The sequence below is a fragment of the Equus asinus genome, chromosome 14 (genome assembly GCF_041296235.1).
Source record: "Equus asinus isolate D_3611 breed Donkey chromosome 14, EquAss-T2T_v2, whole genome shotgun sequence".
NCBI lineage: Eukaryota > Metazoa > Chordata > Mammalia > Perissodactyla > Equidae > Equus > Equus asinus.
Genome location: NC_091803.1, coordinates 32,976,580 through 33,003,253, shown reverse-complemented (window position 1 = coordinate 33,003,253; position 26,674 = coordinate 32,976,580). Strand labels below are relative to the sequence as shown.

The 26,674-nt window shown below is 52.6% G+C and overlaps 1 protein-coding gene, 1 long non-coding RNA gene and 1 other non-coding gene across 3 annotated transcripts; 1 reads left to right on the top strand and 2 right to left on the bottom strand.

The window, feature by feature from the left end:
- The first annotated feature begins 1,885 nt into the window (after positions 1 to 1,885).
- On the top strand, positions 1,886 to 17,706 carry SDR42E2 (short chain dehydrogenase/reductase family 42E, member 2). Its single transcript, XM_044747449.2, has 11 exons — positions 1,886 to 2,977; positions 3,461 to 3,556; positions 4,898 to 4,955; positions 5,628 to 5,746; positions 6,419 to 6,494; positions 10,549 to 10,631; positions 11,765 to 11,902; positions 12,452 to 12,517; positions 14,373 to 14,436; positions 14,816 to 14,889; positions 17,470 to 17,706. Exons 1-11 carry the CDS (start codon positions 2,258 to 2,260, stop codon positions 17,704 to 17,706), a joined length of 1,731 nt encoding a protein of 576 aa, XP_044603384.2. The 5' UTR covers positions 1,886 to 2,257.
- On the bottom strand, positions 12,128 to 17,776 carry LOC123276947 (uncharacterized). Its single transcript, XR_011494265.1, has 5 exons — positions 17,496 to 17,776; positions 16,476 to 16,620; positions 14,351 to 14,429; positions 14,154 to 14,247; positions 12,128 to 12,805 (listed from the first exon to the last, which is right to left on the bottom strand). It is a non-coding gene; the product is annotated as an uncharacterized lncRNA (long non-coding RNA).
- Positions 17,777 to 22,012: 4,236 nt separating this feature from the next.
- Positions 22,013 to 22,094, bottom strand: TRNAL-UAG (transfer RNA leucine (anticodon UAG)). Its single transcript has one exon. It is a non-coding gene; the product is annotated as a tRNA-Leu (tRNA).
- Positions 22,095 to 26,674: the final 4,580 nt, after the last annotated feature.

The following is a 26,674-nucleotide window of genomic DNA, read 5'->3' as shown; positions in this document are numbered from 1 at the left end:
TGGGCAGGACAGGGCCCAGCACGCAGCGCCTTGGCCTCCCTTCCCCACCAGCAGCACGGCCCACTTCACCTCATCGATCAGCCTCAGTTTCCCCTCTGTGAGAGGCTGCGGGTTCCCGCCTTAGAGCCGCGGGGGACAGAGGGAGGAGCGCAGGGCGGTCCCGGAGCCCGGCCCGCCCTGAGGAGGCGGCGGCCCGCAGCGCCCAGGCTCGGCGGAGACGCGCGGGCGCAGGCGGGGAGCTGGCAGCGCGCGGGAGGTGAGCGCCAGGTGAGCGCCAGGTGAGCGCGGCGGGCGCGGGCCGGGGGCGCGGGGGAACCGGCGGGAGGAGGACCTGCCCCCGGAGCTGCAGGGCCTGGGGCCGCTCTCGGCGTGGGGCGCACGCGCCCCTGCCCGCCCCGGAGAGGCGGATGCCCCTTCCCTGTCGCCAGTTCCTTTCACCAAACCCTATTTTGGGGTCCCCATCGACCCGGATCCAGCCCGAGCCATTTACTGTGACTCCATGAAAGTTCGTGAAGGTTCCCTGAGCGTCACTTTCCATCTCTGGATGATGGGAACAGTAGCGTCTATTTCACAGGACTACCGGGAGATTAGACGGGGCAGCGTGGGCTCAGCGCCGCGCTTGGCCAGAGAGCTCCCAGATGAGAGCCGCCCTGAGTGGTTTCGCTCATTCAGGCCTGCCTCACGCAGCGGCAGGTCTGGGTGTGGGGACACTACAGTGCACAGAGCCCTCCTGGAGCGTGCCTTCCAGCGGTTTGCCAAGGCCTTTGCCAGCTGTTCTCTCCTTACCACCCGTGAGGTAGATGGAGCGGCCGGGGGTGTCTGGGTCCATTTTACAGCTGTGGATACTGTGGTGCAGTGAGGTTTTCAGGATCTTGCCCAAGGGCACATTCAGCAAAATGGGTGCCCGAGGCAGGGTCCCAGGCTTTGTCACAAAAAACATCCCCATAGGATTGAAAGACCACCCTGGTCCCACAGACCCTCCCCCAGAACAGAGTGCCCTGAGCCTGGGTAGAGAAGGGCTCCACTCGGGGGCTGCATCCTCTGCCCTCCCTTATCAGGAAATTAGACTCATGCCCTGTGATGACTCAGATTCGGGGCATCTTCCCTCCCACTGTGAACCCCTTGAGTGCCAGTATTTGTACAGGACAGGCTGTATCCCTCACCCGGAACTCTGGAGAGCAGGACAGTGACAGAGGAGACTGAAAGATACAGCCCCTATAGCTGCCCCATGACCACCACCAGCAACAACCGTGGGGCTCATCACTCAGTCACTCAGTCACACCTGTCCTTTTTTACAGCCACTGTGTGCCACTCAGGGCAGAGACTTACCTATCTCTGGACCCACAGGGCATGGCACATGGTAGGCTCACAGTACAAGGTTGTTGCTGTTACTAATGATGATGATGATGATGATGATGATCTGGCCCCTGGTCCAGCCTCGTCATCAGATGGAGCAGGAGGTAGGGGGTGGGACGATGATGGTGACAGTGACTGACAGCCTGGCTTTAAGTCTAGAGTGAGGAGGACAGGCTCCTCAGTGCTGGCCCCCGAGGTCCACAGACCTGACTCTGAAGCCCGTAGGGGGCTTGGGCAGACCTTGTGGTGCCAGCCACCTGCACTGCTGGGGAACCTGGGAGAACCAGAGGCAGCAGTTGTCAGGGCAGGGGCGTGCAGCGCTTGGAATCGTGTGCAAGTTTCCAGGGCACAGAGCCCTTTTGATTCCATGTGGAGTCCTCCCCGTCTCCTCCTCCCCCTCCTATTCCTCCCTTTCTCCTCTTCCCCTGCTCCTGCCCACCCCCCCCCCCCAGGAAGCCCTCTTATCTCCCCAGAGAGAAAGCAGTCACCGCCCACCCCCCCGCCCGGGTCTGGGGAAGTTCCCCTTGGCATCATTTGGTCTGTCTTCCTCTGGTCCTGCATGGGAACTGGAGTTTTAAGGTACTGGTGGAGAAGTTAGGAATGATTGGTGTAAATCTCAGCCACGCCGTGTGGCTTTGGGCCTCAGTTTCCCCAGCTGTAAAACCCAAGGCCTGGCTGCCTTGTCTCTGCCTCTTTCTGCGGAAGGCCCACCTTGGAAGTTCTCTAGATTCTGAAAGGGACAGGTTCACTGGGAACTCAGAGCATCTCCAGTTCTCGCCAAAAGTTCCCTTCGGCCCCTAGGGGTCTGATAAACCACACGACTTGAGACAACTCTAGAACATACGTTTTCTATTTTTCCCTACAGGTAGACAGACTCTGGGTCCACATGGCTCAGTAGAGGATGAAGCCCAACCTGGCAGGCTCCTCCCCAGAGGCCTGCAGAGCTCCAGGCCAGGGCGAGAAGAGCTGCCCTGTTTGCCAGGCCTGGGGAGGGGTCTCAGGCCCGTGGTCTGAGTCAGGGCCGGGGCCCGGGCCCGGTACTGTTCCAGAGCCTGGGCTGGGGCCTGGTGCTGTGTTCAGACCTGGGCCAGGGCCTGCTGCTGTTCCAAGGCCTGGTGCTGTTCTGGGGCCTGGGCTGGGAGCTGGTGCCGTGTCAGGACCTGGGCTGGGGCCTGGTGTGTTTCTAGAACCTAGACCAGGGCCTGGTGCAGTGTCAGGGCCTGGGCTGGGGCCTAGTGCTGTTCTGGGACCTGGACAAGGGCTGGGTGCTGTTTCTGGACTTGGGCTGGGGCCTGGTGCTGCTTCAGGACCGGGACCAGGTCTGGGGCCTAGGCCAGGAGCTGGGTCAGTACCTGGGCCAGGGGTAGGGCCTGGGCCCAGACGGGGGTCGGGGACTGGACCTAAAACCAATGAGCCAACAACAGCTCCAACACCAGCACCGCAGCAGCAGACTCAGGCCACACCCGTACAGGCCCCCAGGCAGAAGGTTCTGGTGACTGGAGGAGGAGGCTACCTGGGCTTCAGCCTGGGTTCCAGCCTGGCCAGGAGCGGCACTTCAGTCATCCTGCTCGACCTCCGCAGACCCCAGTGGGAGCTGCTCCCAGGGACCGAGTTCATCCAGGTGCAGTGATGAGGGTCTTGGGGGGGTGTCGGGCGCCCCGGCTGGTGGCTGAGGTCAGGGGGTGGCATCTGATGTGAAACTGGTGGCGGGCTGTGGAGCACAGGCTCTGGAGTCAGCCTGTTGAAGGTCCAGCTCTGGCTCTGGCACTTGCCCGGGTAGCTGTGACACAAGGCTCCACGTCTCTGAGCCTCACGTCCTCATCCGTAGTGAGGGGACACTAATAATATCCGCTTCACGAGGCTCTCACGGGGAGTCAGTGAGATAGTACACATAGATCACTGCGCACAGCCTCCTGACAGCTCTGGAAATGGGGCCAATGGTGATGGTGAAGCCCTCAGAGTCATGCAGTAAATCCTGCCCCACAGCCTTTCCATCTGGCCTGGGGGGTTGGGGGTCGAGGGAGAAGCTCTGGGACCTGGCAAGGTGCACAGCTGTTGCCTTGGACCCAAACCTCCTGCCTTATCTCTTCCTTCCCCGTCTCAGGCCGATATCCGAGATGAAGAAGCCCTGTACCGTGCCTTCGAAGGGGTGGACTGTGTCTTCCACGTGGCGTCCTATGGAATGTCTGGTGCTGAGAAGGTGGGTCCCTCCCGTGTGAGACCTGGAGTTAGAGTGGGATTCAGATCCTGGCTCTGCCCGCCACACCCCTTCATGCCCATGTGTTCATTATTGCTCTTCACCTACTCCAGGCAAGATTTGGGCTATACCCAGCCTGCATTTTGTGTCCATGGGACCAAATGCCAGTTCTGCCACTTTCTAGCTGTGTGACCCAGGGCAAGTTAACTTAACCTCTCTGAACCTCCGTTTCTTCATCTGTAAAGTGAGGACATTACTAGTATTTATGTCACAACCTTCTCAGAGAGCAGTGTAATAGTATCCATCAAAACATACACATACTCTTTGAATCAGAAATCACACTTTTTGTATATTTGCAGCCTTGTTTTTAATAACAAAACACAAGAATAACCTAAATGCTCACGAGCTGGGGACTATTTAAATAAATTGTGATGTATCCACACAATGGAATTCTCTGCAGCCATTCAAAAGAATGAGGGAACTCCCTATGTGCTGATGACAGAACAGTTTCCAAGGTGCACAGACAGTCTTGGATATCCTCCTATTCATTTAAAAAAAGCTAGAGTCAATATTTAGATGCTCACACATGTGTGCTGATATTAATAAGCACAGATTATCTCTAGAAACAGACGAGACTGGTAACAGTGGTGGCCTCTGGGAGGGAAAAGGGAGATGTGGAACCATGAGTGGAAGGGAAATATCCTTTTCACTGTGACTCTTTACTGTTTGAATTATTTTTAACCTCGTGATTATATTACTTATTAAAAACAACCACAATGAGAATAAATAGAATTTAAAAATCAATATAGAATCCACCTCCTAATGTGGTCGTAGGGATTAAATGAGACGTAAGGCTTTGCTAACACCCGAGCTGCTCTCGCTATAGACCCGTTGTTTTTATTTTCACCCCCCGCCCCGGCCCCTTCGCTAGACCATGCGCACTATTGCTGTGTCCATCTTACAGATAAGGAAACTGACACTCTCAGAGCGAGGAAACGATCCAACACATTTTGAGTCCCTTTTCTGTGCCAAGCACTGTACCAGGTCCTCCCATGGGGCTTATTTAATCCTGCCGACCACCCATGGGGGTCTGCCCTCACTTTAAGGGTGAGGGAGCTGAGGGCCAGACAAGGGACGGATGCCTCCCGGTTGCCCGTGGAGGTATGGCAGAGCTGGGCACTGGACCCGGGGCTGCTGCACAGCCCGTGGGCCTCTCGGGGTCCCTGCATCTGAGCTGGATGTTCTGCGGCCCCCACCCTGCCCCACTCCAAGCCCAGCCCCTCATCCTCAGGGACAAGGCACAAGGCAGCACCACGACTGTCCCACCTCTGTCTTGTCTTTTAGCTGCAAAAAGAGCAGATTGAGTCTATAAATGTTGGAGGCACCAAACTAGTGATTGATGGTAGGCACTCAGACGGAGTGTGACCTGCTGTGTGTGTCCTGCTTCTCTCCCTCCTGCCACAGGCCCAGCTCTGGGGGACAGAGGTGGGACCCTCCACCCCTACCCCTGCCCACCCCAGCAGAGGGCCGGTGGCAGCACATCCTTCCTGTGGTGCAGACCTGCCCGGGGTCCCTGCATGGGGTGTGTCAGCATGGCCTCCATGGGTCTGAGGACTCGGGGAGCAGAGTTTGCACTCAGAGCTGAGGAGATAGAAGTCAGAAAAGGCGCTGAATCGCCAAAACAGACCCACATCGGGGCTCTCGAGCATGTCCTGCATCCATTTTTCTCTCTAATTCTAGAGTGTCTTCTTTCTGTGTCCCCACTGAGTGACACTTTTTTCTGACCTGTCTCTGGCAAGGTAGCTCAGGGGCCATGGCCACACTAACAAGGAAGAGTGAGCCGGCCGGCCCCCAGGGGTCCAGGAGCAGGGCCTCGACCTCCCTGCAGTTTCAGGGGATGGCCGTTCCCTCCTGAGCAGCTCTGTGCTCTGGGAGGGCCCGGGGCCGGGTGTGTGGGAGGCTGGGGAGAGACCAGCGGATTCGCTCAAGGAGGTCTCTATGGGCACCTCCTCAGCCAACTCCCTGACCACTTTGTCCCCGTGTGTGTGTGTGTTCTGTGCACCTGTCCCTGCAGTTTGTGTCCGCCGGCGAGTTCCAAGGCTCATCTACACCAGCACTGTCAATGTCGCATTTGGCGGGAAGCCCATAGAACAGGGCGATGAGGACTCTGTGCCATATTTCCCACTGGAGAAGGTACCTGGCTTCCAGGAGAGGTGGGCAGGGCCCGTGGGCTGGAGACCCTCAGACCAAAGGGTAGGGATGGGTAGAACCAGGGTCAACTTCACAACTCAGGGTAGGTTCCCGGAAGAAGGGGTCCCCCAAACTGGGTGGCACTAGCCCTCTCCTATTTTAGCTGGTGGTGCCAGCAAGGGCTTTGAAATCAGACAGAGCTGGCCTTGAGCCAGCCAGGCCACTTTCTACCTATGTGACCCTGAGCAGGTCACTTCACTCTGAGCCTCTGTTTCTTCATCTGGGCACCCCTGTGGAGTTGTGGAGAGTAGGAAATGAGGTGATATAGGCAAAAATGCCACGTGAACACCAAAGGACTACATGGAAATAATTCGTCCGACGCACGTCCAGCATCAGCATCCCAGGGCAGGCGTTTGAGGCTGGCGGGAGCCCCCCTGAGTCAAGGAGCCCCTGGTCGTTGTTACTGCCCTGAGCTCTGCTCCTCTGCTCCTGCCCAGTGGGAGAGGAGGGGCAACGGGGCCTAGCACTCGGCCATTTCCCACTGGGATTGCCCACATCCAACCCCTGTGTGGTCTGAAGCAAAGATGCAGCCCTGGGCCAGGCTGGGCTGGGCGGGCCTGCCAGCACTGTCGCTGACCTCTCTCTGGGGGCTCTGATCTCCCTGTCCTCTGGCAGCACATGGACCACTACTCCCGGACCAAAGCCATCGCCGACCAGTTGACCCTCATGGCCAACGGAACACCTCTCCCAGGTGGGTATCGCGGATCCCTGCTCACAGGAAGTGTGCGTGCCACTGCCGCCTCCCCGAAATGTGTGTGCGGTTCTAGCTTCTAGCTGATATGTTTCTAAAGCCCGCCTCCCTGCCAAACGACACTTCCAAAGCAGGCCCTCATGTGGCTCGTGGTCTGGTGGGGAGGAGACCAGATAGGAATGGATCCTTTTTCTGCTGCATAGGAGTGGATCCAGTTTTAGGGACCCTCTTTAGATAAAAGAGTACAAAATTATGAATATGGAATGAGGTATAGCGCTTTGGAGAGGCCATACAAGTGAGGGGCCCTAAAGCTTAACCTTCACTAACTCCCAGAAACATCAGCCTTGGCTGCCTTTACTGCATTGCCACTTCTGGTTCTAGAGAGGAAATGACAGAATGTGGGAAGGTGGTAGGAGGGCACAGTGGCTAAGCCCCCATGGACTGGCGTCAGAGTGAACTGAGTTCAAATCCTAGCTCCACGACCTCTTAGCTGTGTGACCTTGGGCAATGCACGTATCCTCTCCAAGCCTCACTTTCCAATCTGTAAAGAGATGAGGATAGTGGAATCTTCCTCAAAGAGCTTGTATGAGAACAAAATCATGCCGGGCACTCTTAAAAAAGAATGTGGACGGTCCGCGTTTATCAAGGGCTGACTCCATGCCAGGCCCTATTTTCCATGCAGAATTCTCAATAACTCTTCACAGCATCCATCTGAGGTAAGAGCTTTAGACATCTCTTGCTTTCCAAACTCAGGAGCCAAAGATTCAGATAAATTCCTTGCTTTCCAAATGATCACTACTTGCTTTCCGGAGTTCAGAAACAAGAGAATCAGAAAACTTGGTTTTTCTCACTATCTAAACTCAGGGGCCAAGTGGATTAGGAAAGCAAGGGATGCTTGAAATTATAAGCCCCTAAATTTACAGGGGAGAAAACGGAGGCTGAGAGGTTAATGGATGTAGCTCAAGGTCACACAGCTACTCGGTGGCAGAGGTGGGATCTGGTGCGTGCGCACACACACACATGCCCTGGGGTCTAGAACCAGAAACTGGGGCTTAACCATCGTGCTACACTGCAGCCAGAGCTGAGCAGGTCCCTGAACATGGGCTTTTTTCCCTAAAATCCTCGCCACCCCACCCCATCACTCTGGGTCTGTCAGGTCTTGATCCCTGATCCCAGGAGGAACATCTAGCTGTGTTTTCCCAGGGGTTTGACCTGGTGCAGTTGAATTCTCTTCTCTCCCTGGGGCGTCCCCCGGCTGGACCAGCCATCTACGAGCCAGACACCTAATCCTCTGGCTGAGAATTATTTATACGAGCATCCCCAGCTTTCCATGGTCAGAAGAGTCATGGATACCCTGGGCCCAGCCCCTCTGTGACGTGGCTGCCCCATGCCCTGCCAGCCAACGTCAGCTGCAACCTGACCTCCCCTGCACAGTGCCCAGGTGGCCCAGAGTTTAAAATTAGCTGCAGGCTCTTTACAGAAAAGCTCACCTGATACCTGCCTTCCAGGAGTCTAGCCAGGTCGCGCTAGGTGATTTCCAGTCCCTGCTACACAAGCCAGTCCCTAAGACTCTATTTCAAACCCAGCATGGAGGGCCCGGGTCCCTGTAGCAGAGTCCTGAGACGTGCAGACCCCAGTGTAGTGTGAACGCGGCTGTGTCCTCCTGTCTCTGGGTGCATTGGTGTCCTGAGGCCACCGGGACAAATTACCACAAACTTGGTGGCTTTTAAAACAATAGAAATTTCTTCTCTCACAGTTCTGGAGGACCGAAGTCTGAAATCAAGGTGTCAGTTGGGCTGCACTCCCTCCGAAGGCTCTGGGAGACAGTCCTTCCTTGTCTCTTCCAGCTTCATGGCCCCATTCATTCCTTGGCGTGTGGCCGTATTCCTCCAGTCTCGGCCCCCATCCTCATGTGCCCTTCTTCTCTTCTCCAGCTGTCTCTTCTCTGTGAGTTTCTCATAAGCATGTTGACATTGGATTTAGGGCCCCCTCGGATAACCCAGGATGAGCTCATTCTGAGATCCTGAATTACATCTGCAAAGACCCCCTTTTCCAAATAAGGTCGCATCCACGGGTTCTGGGACGTGGATATATCTTTTGGGGGCCACCACTCAACCCACTACACTGGGCCTCGTTGTAAAGTGAGGGTGTTGGAAGGGGAGCAGTCAGGGTGTTAGGCTATGACCTGGAGACACCAGCCTTAGCTAATTTACGAGGAAAAGGGGATCTTAGAGTGAAAGGATGTGGGATAGCTTCTGGAGAATATATTTCCAGAAAAATGACCACCAGGGCTTGGGAAGGACAGGGGCAGGGCAGCTCCAGGGACCAGGGTGGCAGGAACTGGTGATAGTCTCTTCAGGGTGAACCCACTCCTAGATTTTTAGGTCCACGTGTCTCTGATACCGAGACTCACATTCCTGGGTGAGAACATGTCATTGTCCCAGCTTGGGTCCCATGGCCACCATCTCCGGGAGTAACAGTGCATCTAGACTGACAGTCCCCCCAGACCTTGTGTGGAGGGGGCGGGGCTCCCCACAGGAGGGTGGGCTGCTGGTCCTAGAGGATGGTCCACATGAGGCTTTCCCAAACTGGGGGCATAGCCGCTTGGGACCCTGAGCCTCCGGAGAGTGGAACAGCTTCCAGGAGGTTCCATCTCAATTAAGGTGTTGGGTTTGGGAATCAATTTACAAAATAATTTTAAATATTTTTTTAAAATCTTAAGCACAAATGGATTATGGGAGTAAACTGAAATTTTTGTAGACTGAAGACTTCAAAGAAATATGTTTGTGGCAGCCCTTCAGGCTGTACCCCCTGACTTCCCCGGGACAGACATGTTCACCACTGCTACCACTGGGGGCCGCCTGGCAGAGAATTTGGGAAGCTCTGGACCAAGCTCTGTCTTGGTCTGGGGGCCACGGCTGGCACAGAGCAGTGAGAGTTAAGGGAACGGACCCCCAGGCTCTCGTGCTGATGGCTCTGGTCTTTTCCTTCCTCCACTGATTGTCTGGAGAGTATAATGCTACCACCGCTTACAAAGCACCCATTTTCCAGGTGAGGAGACTAAGACAGAGAGCTGAAAGCCAGGGCGTGTGTGTTAGTATCCTATCACGGAGAGGCAGAGGTATTAGTGAAAAGAGCCCACTATGCTGAGCTGTGTGCCCTTAGGCAAATCACATCCCTTCTCTGAGCCTTAGTTGTTTTTTTGTTGGTTTTTTTTTTTCAGATTTTATTTTTTCCTTTTTTTCCCCAAAGCCCCCCAGTACATAGTTGTATATTCTTCGTTGTGGGTCCTTCTAGTTGTGGCATGTGGGACGCTGCCACAGCGTGGTTTGATGAGTATTGCCACGTCCGCGCCCAGGATTCGAACCAACGAAACACTGGGTCCGCCTGCAGCGGAGTACGCAAACTTAACCACTCGGCCACGGGGCTAGCTGCTGAGCCTTAGTTTTTTTATCCATAGAACAGGGATAATAATAGCTCCCACCTGTAGCGTTGCCTTGAGGGGGGGGGGGAAAAAAAATGGCAGCTTACCAGAGCACCAGGCACACAGTAGGCCCTCTCTGAGAGACATCATAGTCCTTATCTCTCGGATAATCAGAAAAGGAAAGAACTACATCTGTTGGCCTGAGAGAGTGAGTCTGTGTACGTCTGTAAAATGGGCACAGTAACGCTCTCTGGGGAGTCAAAGGAGATCACGTCCACCAAGTGTTGGGTAAGCTCTCACGAGCCACGCCCGTGTCTGCATCGAGGTCTTGCCTCTGTCACTGGCTTGGGAGCATCATGAGGGCAGGGACCATTTCTTGGTCATCCTTGGATTCTCCACAGCATCCATCCCAGGGCTCAGTGCTGGGGGTGGGGTGGGGGGAAACTCTGAATGGTGTTTGCTGAATGACTTCCTGATCAACTGAGAGAATAACTGATTGAACAAAGAAACCCCAAGGGCCTGTCTTCTCTGCTACCTCCCCAGGTAAGGACTAGGAAATGTGGACAGCCTTTCTGTCTCTCTCCCTGCTGGTCCACCCCTCTCCCCTGACTGTGCTCTCCTGTGCCCTAGGAGGAGGCATTCTGCAGACATGTGTGCTCCGTCCCCCGGGGATCTACGGCCCTGAAGAGCAGAGGCACCTGCCCCGCGTGGCGGTATGTCATCTCAGCCCTGGCCTGAGGCACAGGAGGAGGCTGGCTGACGTGTGTGTGGATTGGAGACCCCCGGCCTGCTGTCACCGTGTTAGTCTCGGGGCAGTGTCCCTCCCGAGCCTGGGACTCTCACTTCTGGGAGCTGCCCCTACCCCCATCAGGCCTAGCAGGAACAGCACTCTCCGTGTGCGCCACCAGGCCTAGGCACAGGTGGAGGAGACACTGTGACCCCAGAGGCAGAAGTGAGCTTATTGCCCCCACTCAGATGCAGGCTCCCTGAGGGCCAGGAGGCTCATCTCATGCCGCCAGCATAAGGGTCTTCAGGCAGAAAACCTCTCTCCAGAGAAAGCCGGGTGCCAGGAATATAGCTCCGAGGGACTCAAGGCCCTGTCCTCAGACTTCTCACAGCCTGGGCAGGGAGACAGATGCCACAGTCCCAGATTCAGTGTGCTCAGGGCTGTGGAGAGGGAATTAGCACAGCAGAGACAGCCTGGCAGGAAAGGTCCAGGAGAGCTTCCTGGAGGAAGTGATACCTGTGCTGTTGGGAAAGAGAAGAAACTGACCAAGGAAACGGGCTGGCGGACAGAAGGTAGTCCATAGAGAGGAGACAGCGTGGGAACAAACCTGGGGATGAGGAAGATCACTGTTCAGGTTTGGGGACAGATTGGTGAACAAAACAGACGACAGCTCCCATCCTGGTGGGGCTTATATTCTCACAGGAGGAGACAGATAAACATGATAAGGGATAAGGAATGTTGGAGAAGAGTGTGGGAGCTGGGAGTGCTGGCAGTCAGGGAGGCTCTCGTGGTTTCCAGGGGAGAAGTCGGGGTTGAGAAGTGGTGGGATTCTGGACAGGTTTGAATAGTTGCGCCAACAGGAGCTGGACGTGGAGTGTGGGAGAAGAGAAGGCAAAGGGCTTCCAGGTTTGGCTCAGCCTGGAGGGCCGTCAGCTGAGAGGGGAGGCGGGAGCCAGGGCAGCGCTCAGTCCAGGAGGCCGACGACCCGGTGGAGATGTGGGGAAGGTGTGGGCCCGGGGCAGAGGGGTCTGGCCGGGAGCTAGAAATTGGGAGCCGTCAGCATGTAGATGGAATTGAAAGCCACTCCAGGCTTGGGTCTGTGTTCACCGCCCCCTCCAGAGCCACATCAAGAAGAGGCTGTTCTTGTTCCGATTTGGGGACCGCAGGACTCGGATGAACTGGGTCCACGTGCGCAATCTCGTGCAGGCACACGTGCTGGCGGCCGAGGCCCTCACCGCCGCCAAGGGCTACGTGGCCGTGAGTCTCTGCTCCCCCCACCTTACCGTGCCCACGGGCTGCAGTCAGGGCATCCCATCCCCAGGGGATTCCTGGTTCACACATTCCTCCTCCACTCAAGATGGCTGGTGGGACTGTCCGCCCAGGGAAGCCGGAGGGCGGGGTATCTTTATAGAGCATCATTACCTCCTCAAGGTGACCCTGTGAGTAGGTGTCATTGATCCCAGAATAACAGTCACCAAATGCTAAGCATTTTACATATACTCTCGCATTTAATCTTCACAACAGCCCAAGAGGGAGATCCCATTATTATCCTCCCATTTCTCAGATGAAGAAGGTACAGAGAGGTTAAGTGACTCCATTGGGGTCACACAGCTAGTCAGTGTGGCAGCCTCAGATTTCAAAGAGAATTGCCCAGGTCTGTGCTCAGGGCTGGGGGCTGGCCATGACTCCTCAGTGGCTGCTCAGGAGAACTGGGCGGTGGGGGCAGCTTCTGGGAGCCATCCGCAAGGGTGGGGTCAGGCGGTGGGCGGGTGCCTGACTGTCTCTCTCCCCGTGTGTCCCCCTCAGAGCGGGCAGGCATACTACATCAACGACGGGGAGAGCGTCAACGTCTTCGAGTGGATGGCCCCGCTGGTAGGTGCCCAGACGCCCGCCCCCACCCCAAGGGAGAACTCCGGGATCCTCATGTCTTCTCTCCCAGTCATGCTTTCCTACTTCCAAAAAGTCAGAAAATTTCACATTAAGAACCACCTATGCCAATAGCATCCACTGGGCGACATTGGAACTGGCTGGAGCTGGGTCATGGCTGCCCCTTTGGGGGGCCGTGTGCTCCCCCAGTTTGCCACAGTCCCTTCCAGCCTGCTTCCCGATCATGTTGACTGTGGAGTTCTGCTCATGCCCATCATACGATGTGCTGAGGCTCTGAAAGAGGTAAGTAGAGGGTAGATCGGAGCACAAAGGGACGTGTTGGCCCTGGGGCCTCCTGCACTGCAGCCCCTCGGAGGCCCTGCACTGCCCAGAAGCCCTGGGCCGTGGCAAACATCCTCGGGCGTTCAGGCCCTCGCATGTCAACTTCAACCATACAATTCACCCATTTAAAGCATGCAAATCAATGGTTTTAGTGTATTCAGAGTTGTGCAATGCTCACCATAATAAATTTTAGAACATTTCATCACCTTCCAAAAGAAGAACCTCCCCAAATCTTTACCCTTTAGCAGTCAATTCTTTTTACCCCCTCCCCACTCCATCCCACCCGCAGCCTAGGCAACCACTGATCTTTCTGTCTCTGGATTTGCCTATCCTGGACACTTGATATCAACGGAATCATACAGGGTGTGACCTTTTTGTGTTAGGCTCCCTTCCTAGGCCTAATGTTTTCAGGATTCCTCCATGCCGTAGCATGGATCATATCAGCACTTCATTCTTTTTTATTTTCAAAAAATATGCCATTCTATGGATATACCACATTTTGTTTATCCACTCATCAGTTGATAGAAATTTGGGTTTTTCTACTTTGGGGCTCTTATCAATAATGCTGCTATGAACATTCCTGTACAAGTTTTTGTGTGTGGTATGTTTTCATTTCTCTTGGGTAGATACGTTGGAATGGAATTGCTGAGTCCTGTGGTAGCTCTCCCCCCCTTTTTTTTTTCTTTGCTGCATAAGATTTGCCCTGATCTAACACCTCTTGCCAGTCTTTCTCTTTTTTTTTTTGCTTGAGGAAGAGTAGCCCCGAGCTAACATCTGTGTCAGTCTTCCTCCACTTTATATGTGAGATGCCGCCACAACATGGCTGAGGAGTGGTGTTTGTCTGCACCTGGGATCTGAACCTGTGAACCCAGGTCGCCAAAGCAGAGCATGCCGAACTTAACCACTATGCCATGGGGCTGGGCCCCTATGGTATCTCTGTTTTTAACTTTTTGAGGAACTACCAGACTGTTTTCCAAAGTGGCTGCACCATTTTGCATTCCCAACAGCAGTGTAAGAGGGCTTCAATTTCTCCACGTCCTCACCAACACTTGTTATTGTCTGTCTTTTTGACCTAGAGAGTTTTTATACAAGTGAAGACCTTTACCATCCTGTGCCAGACCATCTCTTCATACATCTCCTACCACCCTCCACACATATGCTGGGGTTTTTTTTTCTATAATAGCAGAAAAGTCAATTCTAGAAAAATCAGATTCTACGTAAGTGCCTTGCAGTGTCTTTGGGTATAGGCAGATGTAAATAATAACTAAATGATATGAATGATCCCAAGTTAAAAACCCACCTCATGCATTCCATTCCTCCTTGAGGGTTCCAGGTCAAGGTGTGGATTTCATTTCAAGACTGGTGCAGGCTTGGGGCTGGTTGTGGGGTCTGCCCTGTAGGGTAGGTGGGTGAGCGGCCAAGAGGTACCTCTGCTGGGCCGGGGGTAAAAGGAACATGTGGACTTCCCACACCAGCCCCTGCGGGACCTGTTCTCACCTCAGGCCACGTTTCCTTGCAGTTTGAGAAGCTGGGGTGCAGCCAGCCCTGGATCCAGGTGCCTACCTCCTGGGTTTACCTGGCAGGTAAGGAAAGGAGTGTGTGTGTGCGCCAGGTGGCCATGCATTACCTCATTTTATGTACTGCTCCGACTTCTTCCTCTCTTACTCAAGAGAGTATATAGGAATAGGAGGGAGGGAGGGAGAGACATGATTATAGAGATATTGAAAAACGTCAGTCGTTTAATAACAACTTACTTGTGACACCCTTCACAGCCAAACAAGGCCCCCTGATATGTGCTGAGAAGTGTTGATTTAAATGAATCCAAGGACAGGATATTTTTGCAAAGGGAAGACTCCCCCTAGCAAAGCAAATAATGCCACCGACTGATTTGTCCCCGAGGGCCTCCCTGGAGGTTACACAGAGTGAGGCACCCTAGTCATTGGCCCCCGTCTCCCCACACAGCCACGGTGATGGAGTATCTGCACCTGGCCCTGAGGCCCATCTGCGTTGTCCCACCACTGCTCACCCGGAGTGAGGTAAGTGGGCAGCTGCTGGGGGACCTGTCCCCTGGTGCCCACTCACTTGCCCTCCTGCCCTTTCTCCACACCCCCATTGCCACCACCCCTCACCCCTGTGACACTATAACTGCATGCTTGTCTGAGGTCTCAGAAGCTTCCACGTGGGCCAAAATCTACTGCCAGCTCCATAACCATCCCAACCTCTGGGCTTTGGTGGAGGCTATGCTCTTTTGGTCTGGAGAGCAACAGCTTCAGGCCCATCCCTCATCACTGTCATTTCATCCCTAAGCAGCTTATCTGTCCAGCCAGACTGGAGGCTCCCCAAGGCAGGTGCCATGACATTCAGTTTTTGAATGCCACCACTCCCCACCAACCCTACCAACTGTCAGTACACATACGCACACGAGCCTGCTGGTTCTAGGCTCACCGTTCATGCTTACTCAATAAGTATATATTAAGTACCTAGTGTGTACACAATACTCTTCTCAAATAATGATGATGCAGTTTTCTATTTGCATCTACAGCTTAGAAAAGACGATGTTTTAATACAAACTGTAAACAGTAAAGGAACAAGTGGTATTTGGTGTTATTTGCAAAATCCTTCCAGTTCACTCTCTCATCTGATTCTCCCTGATGCCCTGCTAAGTCACCAAGGGCAAAAGATGATGACCTCTTTTTATGATGAGAAAGAGCACTAGAGAAGTCAGTGACTTGTCCAAGGTCACCCCATTCTGAAACTGGCTTCACACTCCAGGCCCAGTGCTCTCTAACTTGGGGAATGCAGAGTGGGCGACAGAAAGAAGCAATTCCCTATGCTTTGAACCACCCTGACCAGCAGAGGAAAGAGAATAATGACAACAGCGACCATCTGTTAAGTGGTGACGATATGCCAGGCACTGCGCTTTATCTCACTTAATCCCCACTTCCACTCTAAATTGTAGATTCTCTTATCATCTCCATTTACAGAGGAGGAAATGAGACACACTCGGGTGAAATAACTGCCCGTGATCATTCACTTAAGTAGCAGAGCTGACATTCGAACCCAGACCAGACCTAAAGGATTTCAGGTTCACCAGTAGGAATGACATCCATGTACAATAGCTGCCCGGGTGCTGCTGACCTGTGGTCGGGCACGGCCTGCTCCCCTCTCTCTCCTCTCCCTTGTGGGTTTCCTTATTCAGCTCAGGGACCAAGGATCCCTGGTTAGCTGGGGACGTTTCTAGGCAGTGTGGCTCGGGTGCCCTCTGCTGGTCAGTCTGTGACATAGCAACCAGCCGTCTAGTTTGATTTTAGAGCCTTCATTCCCTTGACATGTATCGAGCACCTACGGTGTGCCAGGCACTGTGCTGAGCAATGCAGGCAAGATATAGTCCTTACCCCAAGCAGTCCAAAGGGGAAGCCCAGTAACTGGGCAACTCAACACGCTGTGATGAGGGCTGCACTAGGCGAATTAGGAGGAACTTCAGAGCACACAGAAGGGACACCTCAGCCAGTTCTGAGGGTCCCCAGAGGGGGTGACATCTAAGCCTGAGATCTGAGAATACTGCGTCCCACGACCCTGCTTATCTAGTTCATGGCTGTATCCCCCAAAGCCCAGAACTTACCAGCTGGGGCAAAAGGGGACAAGAACTGGCCTCTCTCCGTCTTTCCTCCTACAAGCATCCAAGACTAGGGCTTGACTCCGGGGGCTGTTTCATTTCAGTGCCATAGGAGAACCAAGCAACTAGTGGACCCCTTCCCAGTGTCCAGCTGAGGAACAAGAAAGGAAGAAATGTGTCAGGTCAGGTGGGAGGGCATCCTCCTGGTCCCAGCACAGCATGGAATAGCATGGGCTAGTATTTGGCTCCCCTGTGTGACCCTGGGCAAGTCACTTAACCCCTCTGATCTTTGATTTTCAAATGTGTAAAGACATGGTGGTAGTACCACCTCAGAGGATTAAATGAGATAAGGCTTATAAAGGATTTAGCCCAGGTCAGGTGTGGAGAATGAGTGATGTAATTGACAGCTGTCATTATTACTCTTGAAGCCTGTGGGACCCAGGCCATCTTGCGGCTGAGGAGAAACGCAGCTCAGACCCTGGAGAGTAATCACTTCCGCGTAATTGAATTCCTCTCTTAGAGAAGCTTAGTTAATCAGCAAGGGCGTGAGGGCGCCGCCCTGGGGCCCGTCTGGCCAGACTTGGTCTGGGGCTGTGGGCTGAGAAGCCAAGCTTCCTGGAGACATTTTTCCGGAGCCAAACCCAAGCCAAACGCGGGGCGTTCAGTCTCCTAATGACCACCCAAAAATGTTTCAAGGGCCTCCTGAGTCCCAGCACCGCGCTAGGCCAGGGAAGGGGAGTGCAGAAGTGGGGCCTTTGCTTTTGGGGAACTGAGTGAGGGAGATGCAGAAAAGGCATCCTGGAGGCGGCGCTCTCGAGGAATATAGGGATAGAAGAGAGAAAGGAAGCCCTTCCAGAAGAGGGCATTGCAGGATGCAAGACAGCGCATGGGTCCTTTTAAACTGCTGTGCGATGGAAGCCCTCTCTTCTCCATAAAACAAGGTGGAGGTCCCCCCGACGCCGACTAGTCCCGCCCTCGGCTGCCCCTCCTCTCCCCGCAGGTGCGCAGCGTGGCCGTGACGCACACCTTCCAGATCGGCAAGGCCCGCGCCCAGCTAGGCTACGCGCCCGAGAAGTTCAGCTTCGCCGACGCCGTGGACCGATACTTGCAGTCCACGGCCGGGAGGCCCCGCTTCACGGCGCGGACGCTCCTGCGGTTGCTGCTCGGGCTGCTGCTGCTCCTCGGCCTACTCGCCCTGGCCCTGCACGTCCTCGGCCTGCAGCCGTCCGCCGTCTAACTTTCTGCCACCCGCCGGTCCCTGCCGCTGCCCCTCCTTCGTCCTCCGGGCTTGGTCCCGCCCCCGCCTCACCACGCCCTCTGGATTTGGACCCGCCCCTGCGTCATGGCCACGCCCCTGCCCCTCCGTCTGGGCCCTGGTCTGGCCTCTCCTCCCTCTGGCCTGGCTGGGTTGTTGACGAGATCCTAACCTCACAACGGGCTACGCATTCCGGGCCTTCCCCCCGCCTCTGCACAGGCCTGGCCCACCCCCGGGTTCGCCCCTGCTCCGCTTCTGCTCTCTTTCTGGCCCTACCGGTACCCGTGAACCGCCCCACCCCCTGCCCCCCCCGCCTTGGGTTCCTCCCCCGGGACTGGCCTTGTTCCTTTCTCTGGATCCAATCCCTCCCCTCTCTTACTTGTAATTCGGCCCTGGCCTCCTCCCCTCCCGCTCTGGCTCGACCCTCCCCCCCAACTCCCCAGCAGCGCCTCCTAGGTGAGTTCCCCGGGCCTGGCCGCGGTTGTCTCCAGCGCCCACTGCAGGCTGGGTGGCGTGTACAGAGTTTTGCTGTCTGCTGCGGCCTGTCTAGGGATGCTGGACCCTCCTCGCTGCCCAAGCCTCTCTGGGCTTGTCCTGACATCATCTCGGGAAGGTGGATTACACCCCTTCTGGGAGCGTGACGTTTGATCCGCTCCTACCCTAGTGTTCTGAGTTCGCTCACTCACACAGGTCTCCCTGTGTGCTGATAGCCAGGGTTCTGCTCAGCCCAGCCTCGCCTTTTTGGGTTTCCGGTTTATGAGTCTGAGGGTGACTCGGCATAGTAAGCACAGGCTTCGTTACCAGGAGGGATATCAAAAAAGAAAAAAAACTTTTGAAAGAATTGGACTTCTCAAAAAAAAAACAAACACCAATATAGTTATAATGGGAAGGATTAGAACTTGGTTGATCTTATTTTATGATTTAATGTTGCTTCTATTTGTTAATGAGGAGGCAGTGGTGATCACCATAATCTTCAGTGTATAAATCCGCAAAATTTCTTAATCCAGTCCTGCTCGCCACAGAAACAGCGCCTCCCTATGGTCTTGGTATCGATTCTGGGTACAAAGATCAGTGTGTAAATATATCCATGTATATACCGTAATATGCACACGTGGAACTGGCAAGGAGGAAACCGTGGATCCTGGCAAGGAGGAAAACCATCATAAGTCTGAAGAAACGTGTGTTGCAGGGGAGCGAATGTGTTAGTTAATCAGAGCTAACGTGGCCATCGTGGGTGTGGGCATTGCTCTTGTGTCCCTCTCTGCTGATCAATGAAGAAAGTTTGCAAAGCAGCTAAAAAGTGTATGCTCCTCTTTGCTAAGTTGAATTGCGTGTGTAAATATAATTTTTTAAAGCTCAATAATAATCCTTTATGTCTGTTTAATGCTTGACAGTTTGAAAGGACTTTCATCTATATGCTCTTATTTCGTTCCTTCTTAGGGCCACCCTTACAGTAGGATTTATTACTCATTGTATAGATGAGGAAACTGAGGTCGTGTCTAACTTCAAAGAGGGGACAGCGTGGGGGTTCCTGCTCTGCAGCTGGGGTAATTTGGAGGAGCTGCCCAAGGCCCACTGGCCTAAACACACACACGGTCGTTTCTGCTCTTCTGCATCCGGGCTGTGCCAGGGCTTGGGCTGCACTCTGGGATCCACTTCCGTCTCAGATCCACAAACCTCGGGCCATCTGGGGCTGGCAGTTCACGGCCTCCCTTTCTTCTCAGTAATACAGCTGTGTCTACACTCACCTCCTTCTCTGACTTTTCTCTCTCTACTAATCCTGAGACATCTGTTCTTAGGGCAGGAAAACAGGCTTTCCCTGTTCACGGAATCTTCTAGACATTTTATCTACTGCCAAACCTCAGCTTGTGAAACCCAAAAGCAAAATCAATTCCTTTGTTTTCTGGATTTCTCTAAGTCATCTCTGCCCTGCGGCTCCGAAAGTATAATGTCTGAACCCTGGGGCTGGGGGTGGTGTGGGTCACTATGCCAGGAAAGCTTCCTTCCTCTCACGTGACTTTACCCAATGGAAAAGGACCAAAGCACCTCCACCCAACAGACAAACTGAGCCCGTGAGTGTTTTAGAAGCTGCCCACATAACCAGCTCTCCATCAGGTTCTGAGAGGGCAAGCAGGAGGAAGTCCTAGCTTTCTTGGAGACACTGAAGCATCATGCATGCAGAAAACAGAGTTGTTGCTGTGGGCAGCCCAAGGCAACACAGCCAATCAGAATGGACCATCAAGGTACATTCATAAGCTTTCCATTGTGGGTGCTGAAGCTGTTCTCCACTGTAGACCCAATGCCAGGTGTCTAAAACATCGTCGTCTCTCTCATCTTAAAAATATCCTCCCTTGACTCCCCATTCTCTCTCTCACTACGGCTCCCATCCCTCTCCCCTCCTCAAAATCAAATTTGATGATGAGTTGTCCACACTTATGTTTCCATTTCTTCTCTTCAACTCATTCCAAAATGACTTTAATCAAGGTCATCAATAACCTTGCCCATGAATCATAAATCCAATGGATATTTTTCAGCCTTCATCTTCTCAAGCCTCTTAGCAGCATTCAACATGGTTGGCTACTCCTTCCTTCTTGTCATATTCTTGGGCTGTGTGACACCACACCTGTTTTCCACCTATGCCTCTGGCCAGTCCTTCTCCGTCCCCTTCACTGTCTCCTCTTCCACGGCCCTCCCTTCAAGATGATGTTTCTCAGGACTCCGTCTTGGCCCTTCTGCTGTCTGCACACTCTTCCTGGGCGAGTTCATCCATTCCAAATCCTCAGTCTCCAGTGCCTCCCAAATCCATATCATTTGTTCCCAATGTCCTCTTGACCTCCAGACTTCTGTGTCCAACCTCCCATTCAACCCCATGTCCCACATCTCAAACTCAGTGTGAATCAAACTGAGATCATCTTTTCCACAAACTTCCTCTTCATCCTCTGCAACTTTCTAGGGAAAAGGAAAAGCACCACCATCCAACCAGTAGTTCAAGCCCAAAAGTTAGTCAACACTTTTAACACCTTCCTCTTCTTCATGTCTTAATCAGTGAGTTCTGTCAGATCCACTTCCAAAACGTCTCTCTGACCCACCCCTTCTGTCCTACACACTGTCCCAGCGATGGCACGAGCCACTCTTCTTTTTCCTGGACAACTGGAGCAGGCTTCGAATGGAACCTCCTGCTCCTATTGCCAGAGGGAACTTTCTAAATCCAAAATTGGAACGTGCCACCCTCGGGCTTAAAACCTTTCAGTGGTTTCCGGGTGCCCCCAGGATCAAGTTCAAAGCTTTATCTTGACGTTTATGGCCCTCCTTGCCTAACACTTCAGCCTCATCACTTATCATTGGTCCACTGCTGCTCTCTGTCCCGCTGCCCGAAATCGCCCTCACAGCATCTCAGACTCACCAGGCTCTCATGCGCCTCTAGGCTTTTCCACATGGTGTTCCCTCTTCCTGGAACTCCCCTCTCCCACCTTCACATAATTAATGTCTCAATTTCAAGTCCCTGCTAAGTGTCACTTCCGTTGACCCTGGGCCAGGTTAGCATGCTGCACTGTATAACACTCCTCACAGGTATAATTAATGAAGTTACAATGGCTGACTGCGAAGACGTGTGTGTCTTGTTTTCTCTGTGGCATCAGGATGAACTTGGTTTCTGGCACATAGTAGGCCCTTCACAAATAGTCATTGAATGAATAAATAAACGAAGGTTCCCTAAACCAAGCCTGAAGACCAAGTAGGAGGTGGATCAATGAAGCTGGCACCCCAAGATTGGTACCCAGACGTGGGGCAGGCCCCCTGAAATCTCAGCCTCTCTTTAGGGTCACCTGACACCATTTCTCCGAACACAGATTTATGAAGTCAGCGGGAACTCTCTACAAGACACAGAGCCGGCCAGAAAGGGACCATCCCTAACTCAGGTCACGATTAAAATCATCCCCACCTAACCGTTGTCCTTGGGAAGTAAAGAGGCCCACTTCCTGTGGGCTCAGATCTTGAAGCATTAAGGTAAAGATGCAGGCAGGCTGTTGGGAACTTTTCCAGGTATCTCAGATACTTCCTCCTGGAAATAGAGGAACGTTTTTGGTGTTTTTGGTAGCAGGATTGGTGGGTTTGTGTACTAGGGTAGGGGGTGAGAGGGCCTGTGCTTCAGTTTCTTCCTCCCCAGTCCCCCATTCCACTAAAAAAACCGTACGGCTCAGAAAGGACAAACCGAGTAGAGAGATCGGGAGACAACGACAACAACGAATTTGAAGGGTTTAAGGCCGGAAAAGTGAAACCATCAAGGGTGTGGCAGCGGTGGGATTCGAACCCACGCCATCGAAATGACTGGAGCCTAAATCCAGCGCCTTAGACCACTCGGCCACGCTACCTCCCCTTCCTGACGTATTCTATCAAGACTATATTAGTGTAATGACGCTGCGCCTCACGTTCGGCGAGCTCCGCCTTCCTAGGTTTGCGCATGCCCAATGCCGCCCTGAAGTTTCCTGCACCCGTCAGCGCGTACTGATTCCTGGATGTCTTCCGGGCTTCGGAGTCACAGTGCTCTCGTGTCCGGCAGCAATAACTACAGTCGGGATGCCCATTAAAAAAGGAAAAAAGAGATGCAGAATGTTAAACATTAATATCCAGTCTTCACGTAGGTTTGCATTTTATTTTCCATGAGCGTGGTATACTGTCTATGGCCACCTGGGGGCAGTGCCGCGCTGCCGCTTCCTCCCAGCCAGGTTGCGGGTCCCGCGGGGAATCCGGGTTTACGCCGAACCCGGCCGGGTCCCCAGCCTGCGGATTCTCCAGCCCTGCCTCAGGTCACCTTTGCAGCCCAGGTGGCCTCACGGGCTGGCTCCTGCCCCCGCGATGTGAGAACCACGAGTCCAGGGAGGAGAATCATTGAACGTTGTTACAGGTCATTTGCAAGTGTGGGCTCCGTCAATCATAACTGTTATGCGCATCTTACAGAGGGAGAAACTCACGCTCAGAGAGGCTAAGTAACTTGTTTCAGTTGTCCCAGGCAGAGCCAGCATGCCCCAGCCTCCCAAGACCCAGTGTTCTTCTTTGTAGATGTGATTAAATTAAGGGCCTTGAAATGGGGAGAGTATCTTGGATTATCCAGGTGGGCCCAATGTAATCACAAGGGTCCTTATAAGAGGAAGGCAGGAATTAGAGAAGATGTGAAGATAGAAGCAGAGTTTGGAGTGGTGCAGCCACAAGCCAAGGAATGCGGCCAGCCTCTGGAAGCTGCAAAAGGTAAGGAAGCCCATTCTTCCCTTGAGCCTCCAGAAAAGAACATAAGGTGCCTGATACCTTGACTTTAGGACGTCGACCTGCAGAGCTGTAAGACAACTGTGTTATCTTAAACCACCAAATTAGAAGAAATTTGTTACAGCAGCAAGGAAACCAATACAGTAGGTAAACCCATGGGCTTGGGAAGCACACAGCCTGAGCCTTCACTGGATGTGTGACCTTAGGAAAGCTACTTCTCTCTGGGCCTCAGTTGCTCGTCTCTGTAATGGGATGATAGTAGGATCACAGGCTTTGCTATAAGAATTAAAGATTTTATTTTTTTCCTTTTTCTCCTCAAAGCCCCCCAGTACACAGTTGTATATTCTTCGTTGTGGGTCCTTCTAGTTGTGGCACGTGGGACACTGCCTCAGCGTGGTTTGATGAGCAGTGCCATGTCCACACCCAGGATTCAAACCAACGAAACACTGGGCCACCTGCAGCAGAGTGTGCGAACTTAACCACTCGGCCACGGGGCCAGCCCCTGCTATAAGAATTAAATTCATTCATTCTGGAAATATTTCTTGAGCACCTACAATGTGTCAGGCACTGTTCTGGGCTCTTGGCCACATCAGAGAACAAGTCAGACAAAGAATAAATGTAGTAATGTGTGTCACGCACTTAAACAGATACCTGGCACATAGTGAGGGGTGTAATGGTGGGGACTCCAGGGACCCGAGCTCTCCACTTCCTCCTCAATGTGCTCACCACGAGAGTTCTTACACGGCTGCTGATCACTCGGTGGTATTCCACAAACATCTCCCCTACTCCCCTGCCTCAAGCTGGTGTTTATGAGTCTCTCCTAATGACTGGGCCCTCCTAGAATGCCAATCCCAGGAGGGCAGGTGACAGTGTCTTGTTCATCCAACAGTATATCCCCAGGGCCTGAAACAGTGTTGGCAGCCAGACCATTCCTTGAACCAGTGGTTTGGCATCCTTGGTTAAGGCCACTCCATCTTGCTATGTGGACTTAGACAAAGCCAGAGGTAAATGCTTCTGACTGGAGCTGCTCAACATGAGAGCTCACAGAACCTTTATCTGGACATGGCCAGACTGTGGTCTGCTCTACTGGAAGATCCCCGCCTGCAGCCGCAAGAAGGATGCAGAGATCTCTTTGGATAATCCCCCTACAATGACTCAAAGCATTCTCCAGTATTTGGACCATTTGCTAGCAGCAACCCTGCCCCCACCCCAACTCTCTCTCTGATAATTTAATTCAAGTGAACATTAATCCTACACTTAGTAGACCTGATCAGGAAAAAAGCAGGCCTTCTGTGAGAAGAGCTGTTTCCAGAGCTGCTCAGAACCCTCATGCCTGAGGCATTTCTCCAACAGAACAAAACTCCAGTGGAAGCGAGGCCGTGAGCTCATCTGCTCCAACGAGAGCATGGCTCCACCCGCCTGTCTCCCTACCGGGCTCCCACAGTCTTGCTGAGTCAGCTTCTCTGGTGATTTATGCCTTCAAGCCTGATGCTGCGAGAGCAGCTCCTATGCAAAGTCAGCCCCAGCCAGACAAGGGCTCAGAGGCCATAGAAACCAGAGCAACTGGGCTCTGTTCAGTTTGGGGTTTTTTTTGTTTGTTTGTTTGCTTTTAAGGGACATTTAAAAATAACTTTTGCGAAAGTAATACATGTTCCTTGTTGAAACTCGAGCAAAGAAGGAAAAACACAAATGAGAATATAAAGTTACCTTTAATTTCCCCACCCCGTTCAACTCTGTCAATGCTTTGGTAAAGGAAGGTGTAGGTTGTCTTTTTGCATTTGAAATGTAATGTAATGCATGCTCATTGTGACTTTTTCTTAAATGTCCAATCATATGTATAAAGTTAAGGGGAAATTCTCTCCCTCACCACCCCACTCCTTCACACCCAATTCCACAGCTCAGAAGTAACCACTGTGAAGAGCAACAGTTTAGCTGCATCTTTCCAGATCTTTTCCTATGCACGTGTATGGGCACAGGGAAGGAGAGGCCCAAACATGCCCCACTGGAACCCTGGGGTTTGCCTAGCACAAGGGCAAGGGAGAAACGCACCATCCCGAGGACAGCAGAGTGGTCATCGTATAGCCCTGCGAGGCTTTCTGTAGCTGCAGGTGGGCCGTCGATGGCTCTGCAATGGGCTTCGCTTCTCATGCTCAGTAGGCCCAGGACCTTCTGAGCCACGGAAGTGAGCCAAGGAGGCCTTCATGCTGCTGCTTGAAAACATCCCACTGTGGCTGCCAGGGGTTAAGGTTGGGGCAGGGGATGACTAGGCAAAGCACGGAGGGTTTTCAGGCCAGTGATCATCCTCTGTCTGATACTACAACGGCGGATACATGTCCTCATACATTTGTCCACACCCACAGAATGTACACCACCAAGAGTGAACCCTCATGTAAACTATGGACTTTGGGGAATAATGATATGTCATTGTAGGTTCATTGGTTGTAACAAATGCCCCACGCTGGTGGGGGATGTTGATAGTGGGAGAGGCTGTGCCTGTATGGGGGCAGGGGAGATAATGGGAAATCTCTGCACTTTCTGCTCAATTTTGCTGTGAACCTAAAACTGTTCTACAACGCGTGTGGACATGGCCTCCTGTGGACAGGGGATCTGAGCAGCTAACACTTGAGAACCGTTTCCTTCCTATCGCGTATGTGGCTAGTGTGGTTCTCCAACCCTCTCTGAGCCTGTGGGAAGATCACACCTACTTCCTTGAAGCTGGGAACAGCCACGTACCCATGACTGGGCTAGAGCACGTAAGAGCTGGAATACTATTCCTGGCGACCTCTCTTCTGCTGCCACACCCTGAAGCACCATGGTAACATGGAGGCACCGTGACTCCTTTTTTTTGGGTAACAGTTTTATTGCAATATAATTCACATACCATACACCCATTTAAAGAGGATAATTCATTGTTTTTTAGTATTTTTACACAATTGTGCAACCATCACCACAATCAATTTTAGAACATTTGCATCACTCCAGAAAAGAAACCCCATACTTGTTAGTAGTCCCTCCCTGTTCCTCCTGAACTCCCTTCCCAGCCGCAGGCAGCCACTAATCTACCTTCTGTCTTTATGGATTTCCCTATTCTGGACATTTCATATAAATTAAATCATATAATATGTTGCCTTTTGTGTCTAACTCCTTTCACTTAGCAGAATAGTTTTAAGATTCATCCATGTTGTAGCATGTATCAGTTCCTCGTTTCTGTTTATTGCCGAATAATATTCCACTGTATAGACACATCACATGTTTATCCATTCATCAGTTGATGGTGGGTTGCCTTCACCTTTTGGCTATTATGAATAATGCTGCTATGAACATTTTTGCATGAGTTTTTGTGTGGACATATGTTTTCATTTATCTTGGGTGTATGCCTGGGAGTAGAGTTGCTACATTTTATGGTAACCTCATGTTGAATTTTTTGAGGAACTGCCAAACTGTTCTCTAGTTTCCATTCCTGGGTTAGCAGTGTTTGAAGGTTCCAATTTGTCCACATCCTTGCCAACATCTGTTATTATCTGACTTTTTGATGCTAGCCATCCTAGTGGGTGTAGTTTTGATTTTCATTTTTCTGTGGTTAGTGATGTTGAGTATCTTTTCATGTACTTAGTGGAGAAATGTCTGTTCAAATCTTTTGCCCATTTTTCAATTGGGTTATTTATTTTTTATTATTGAGTTGTAAGAGCTC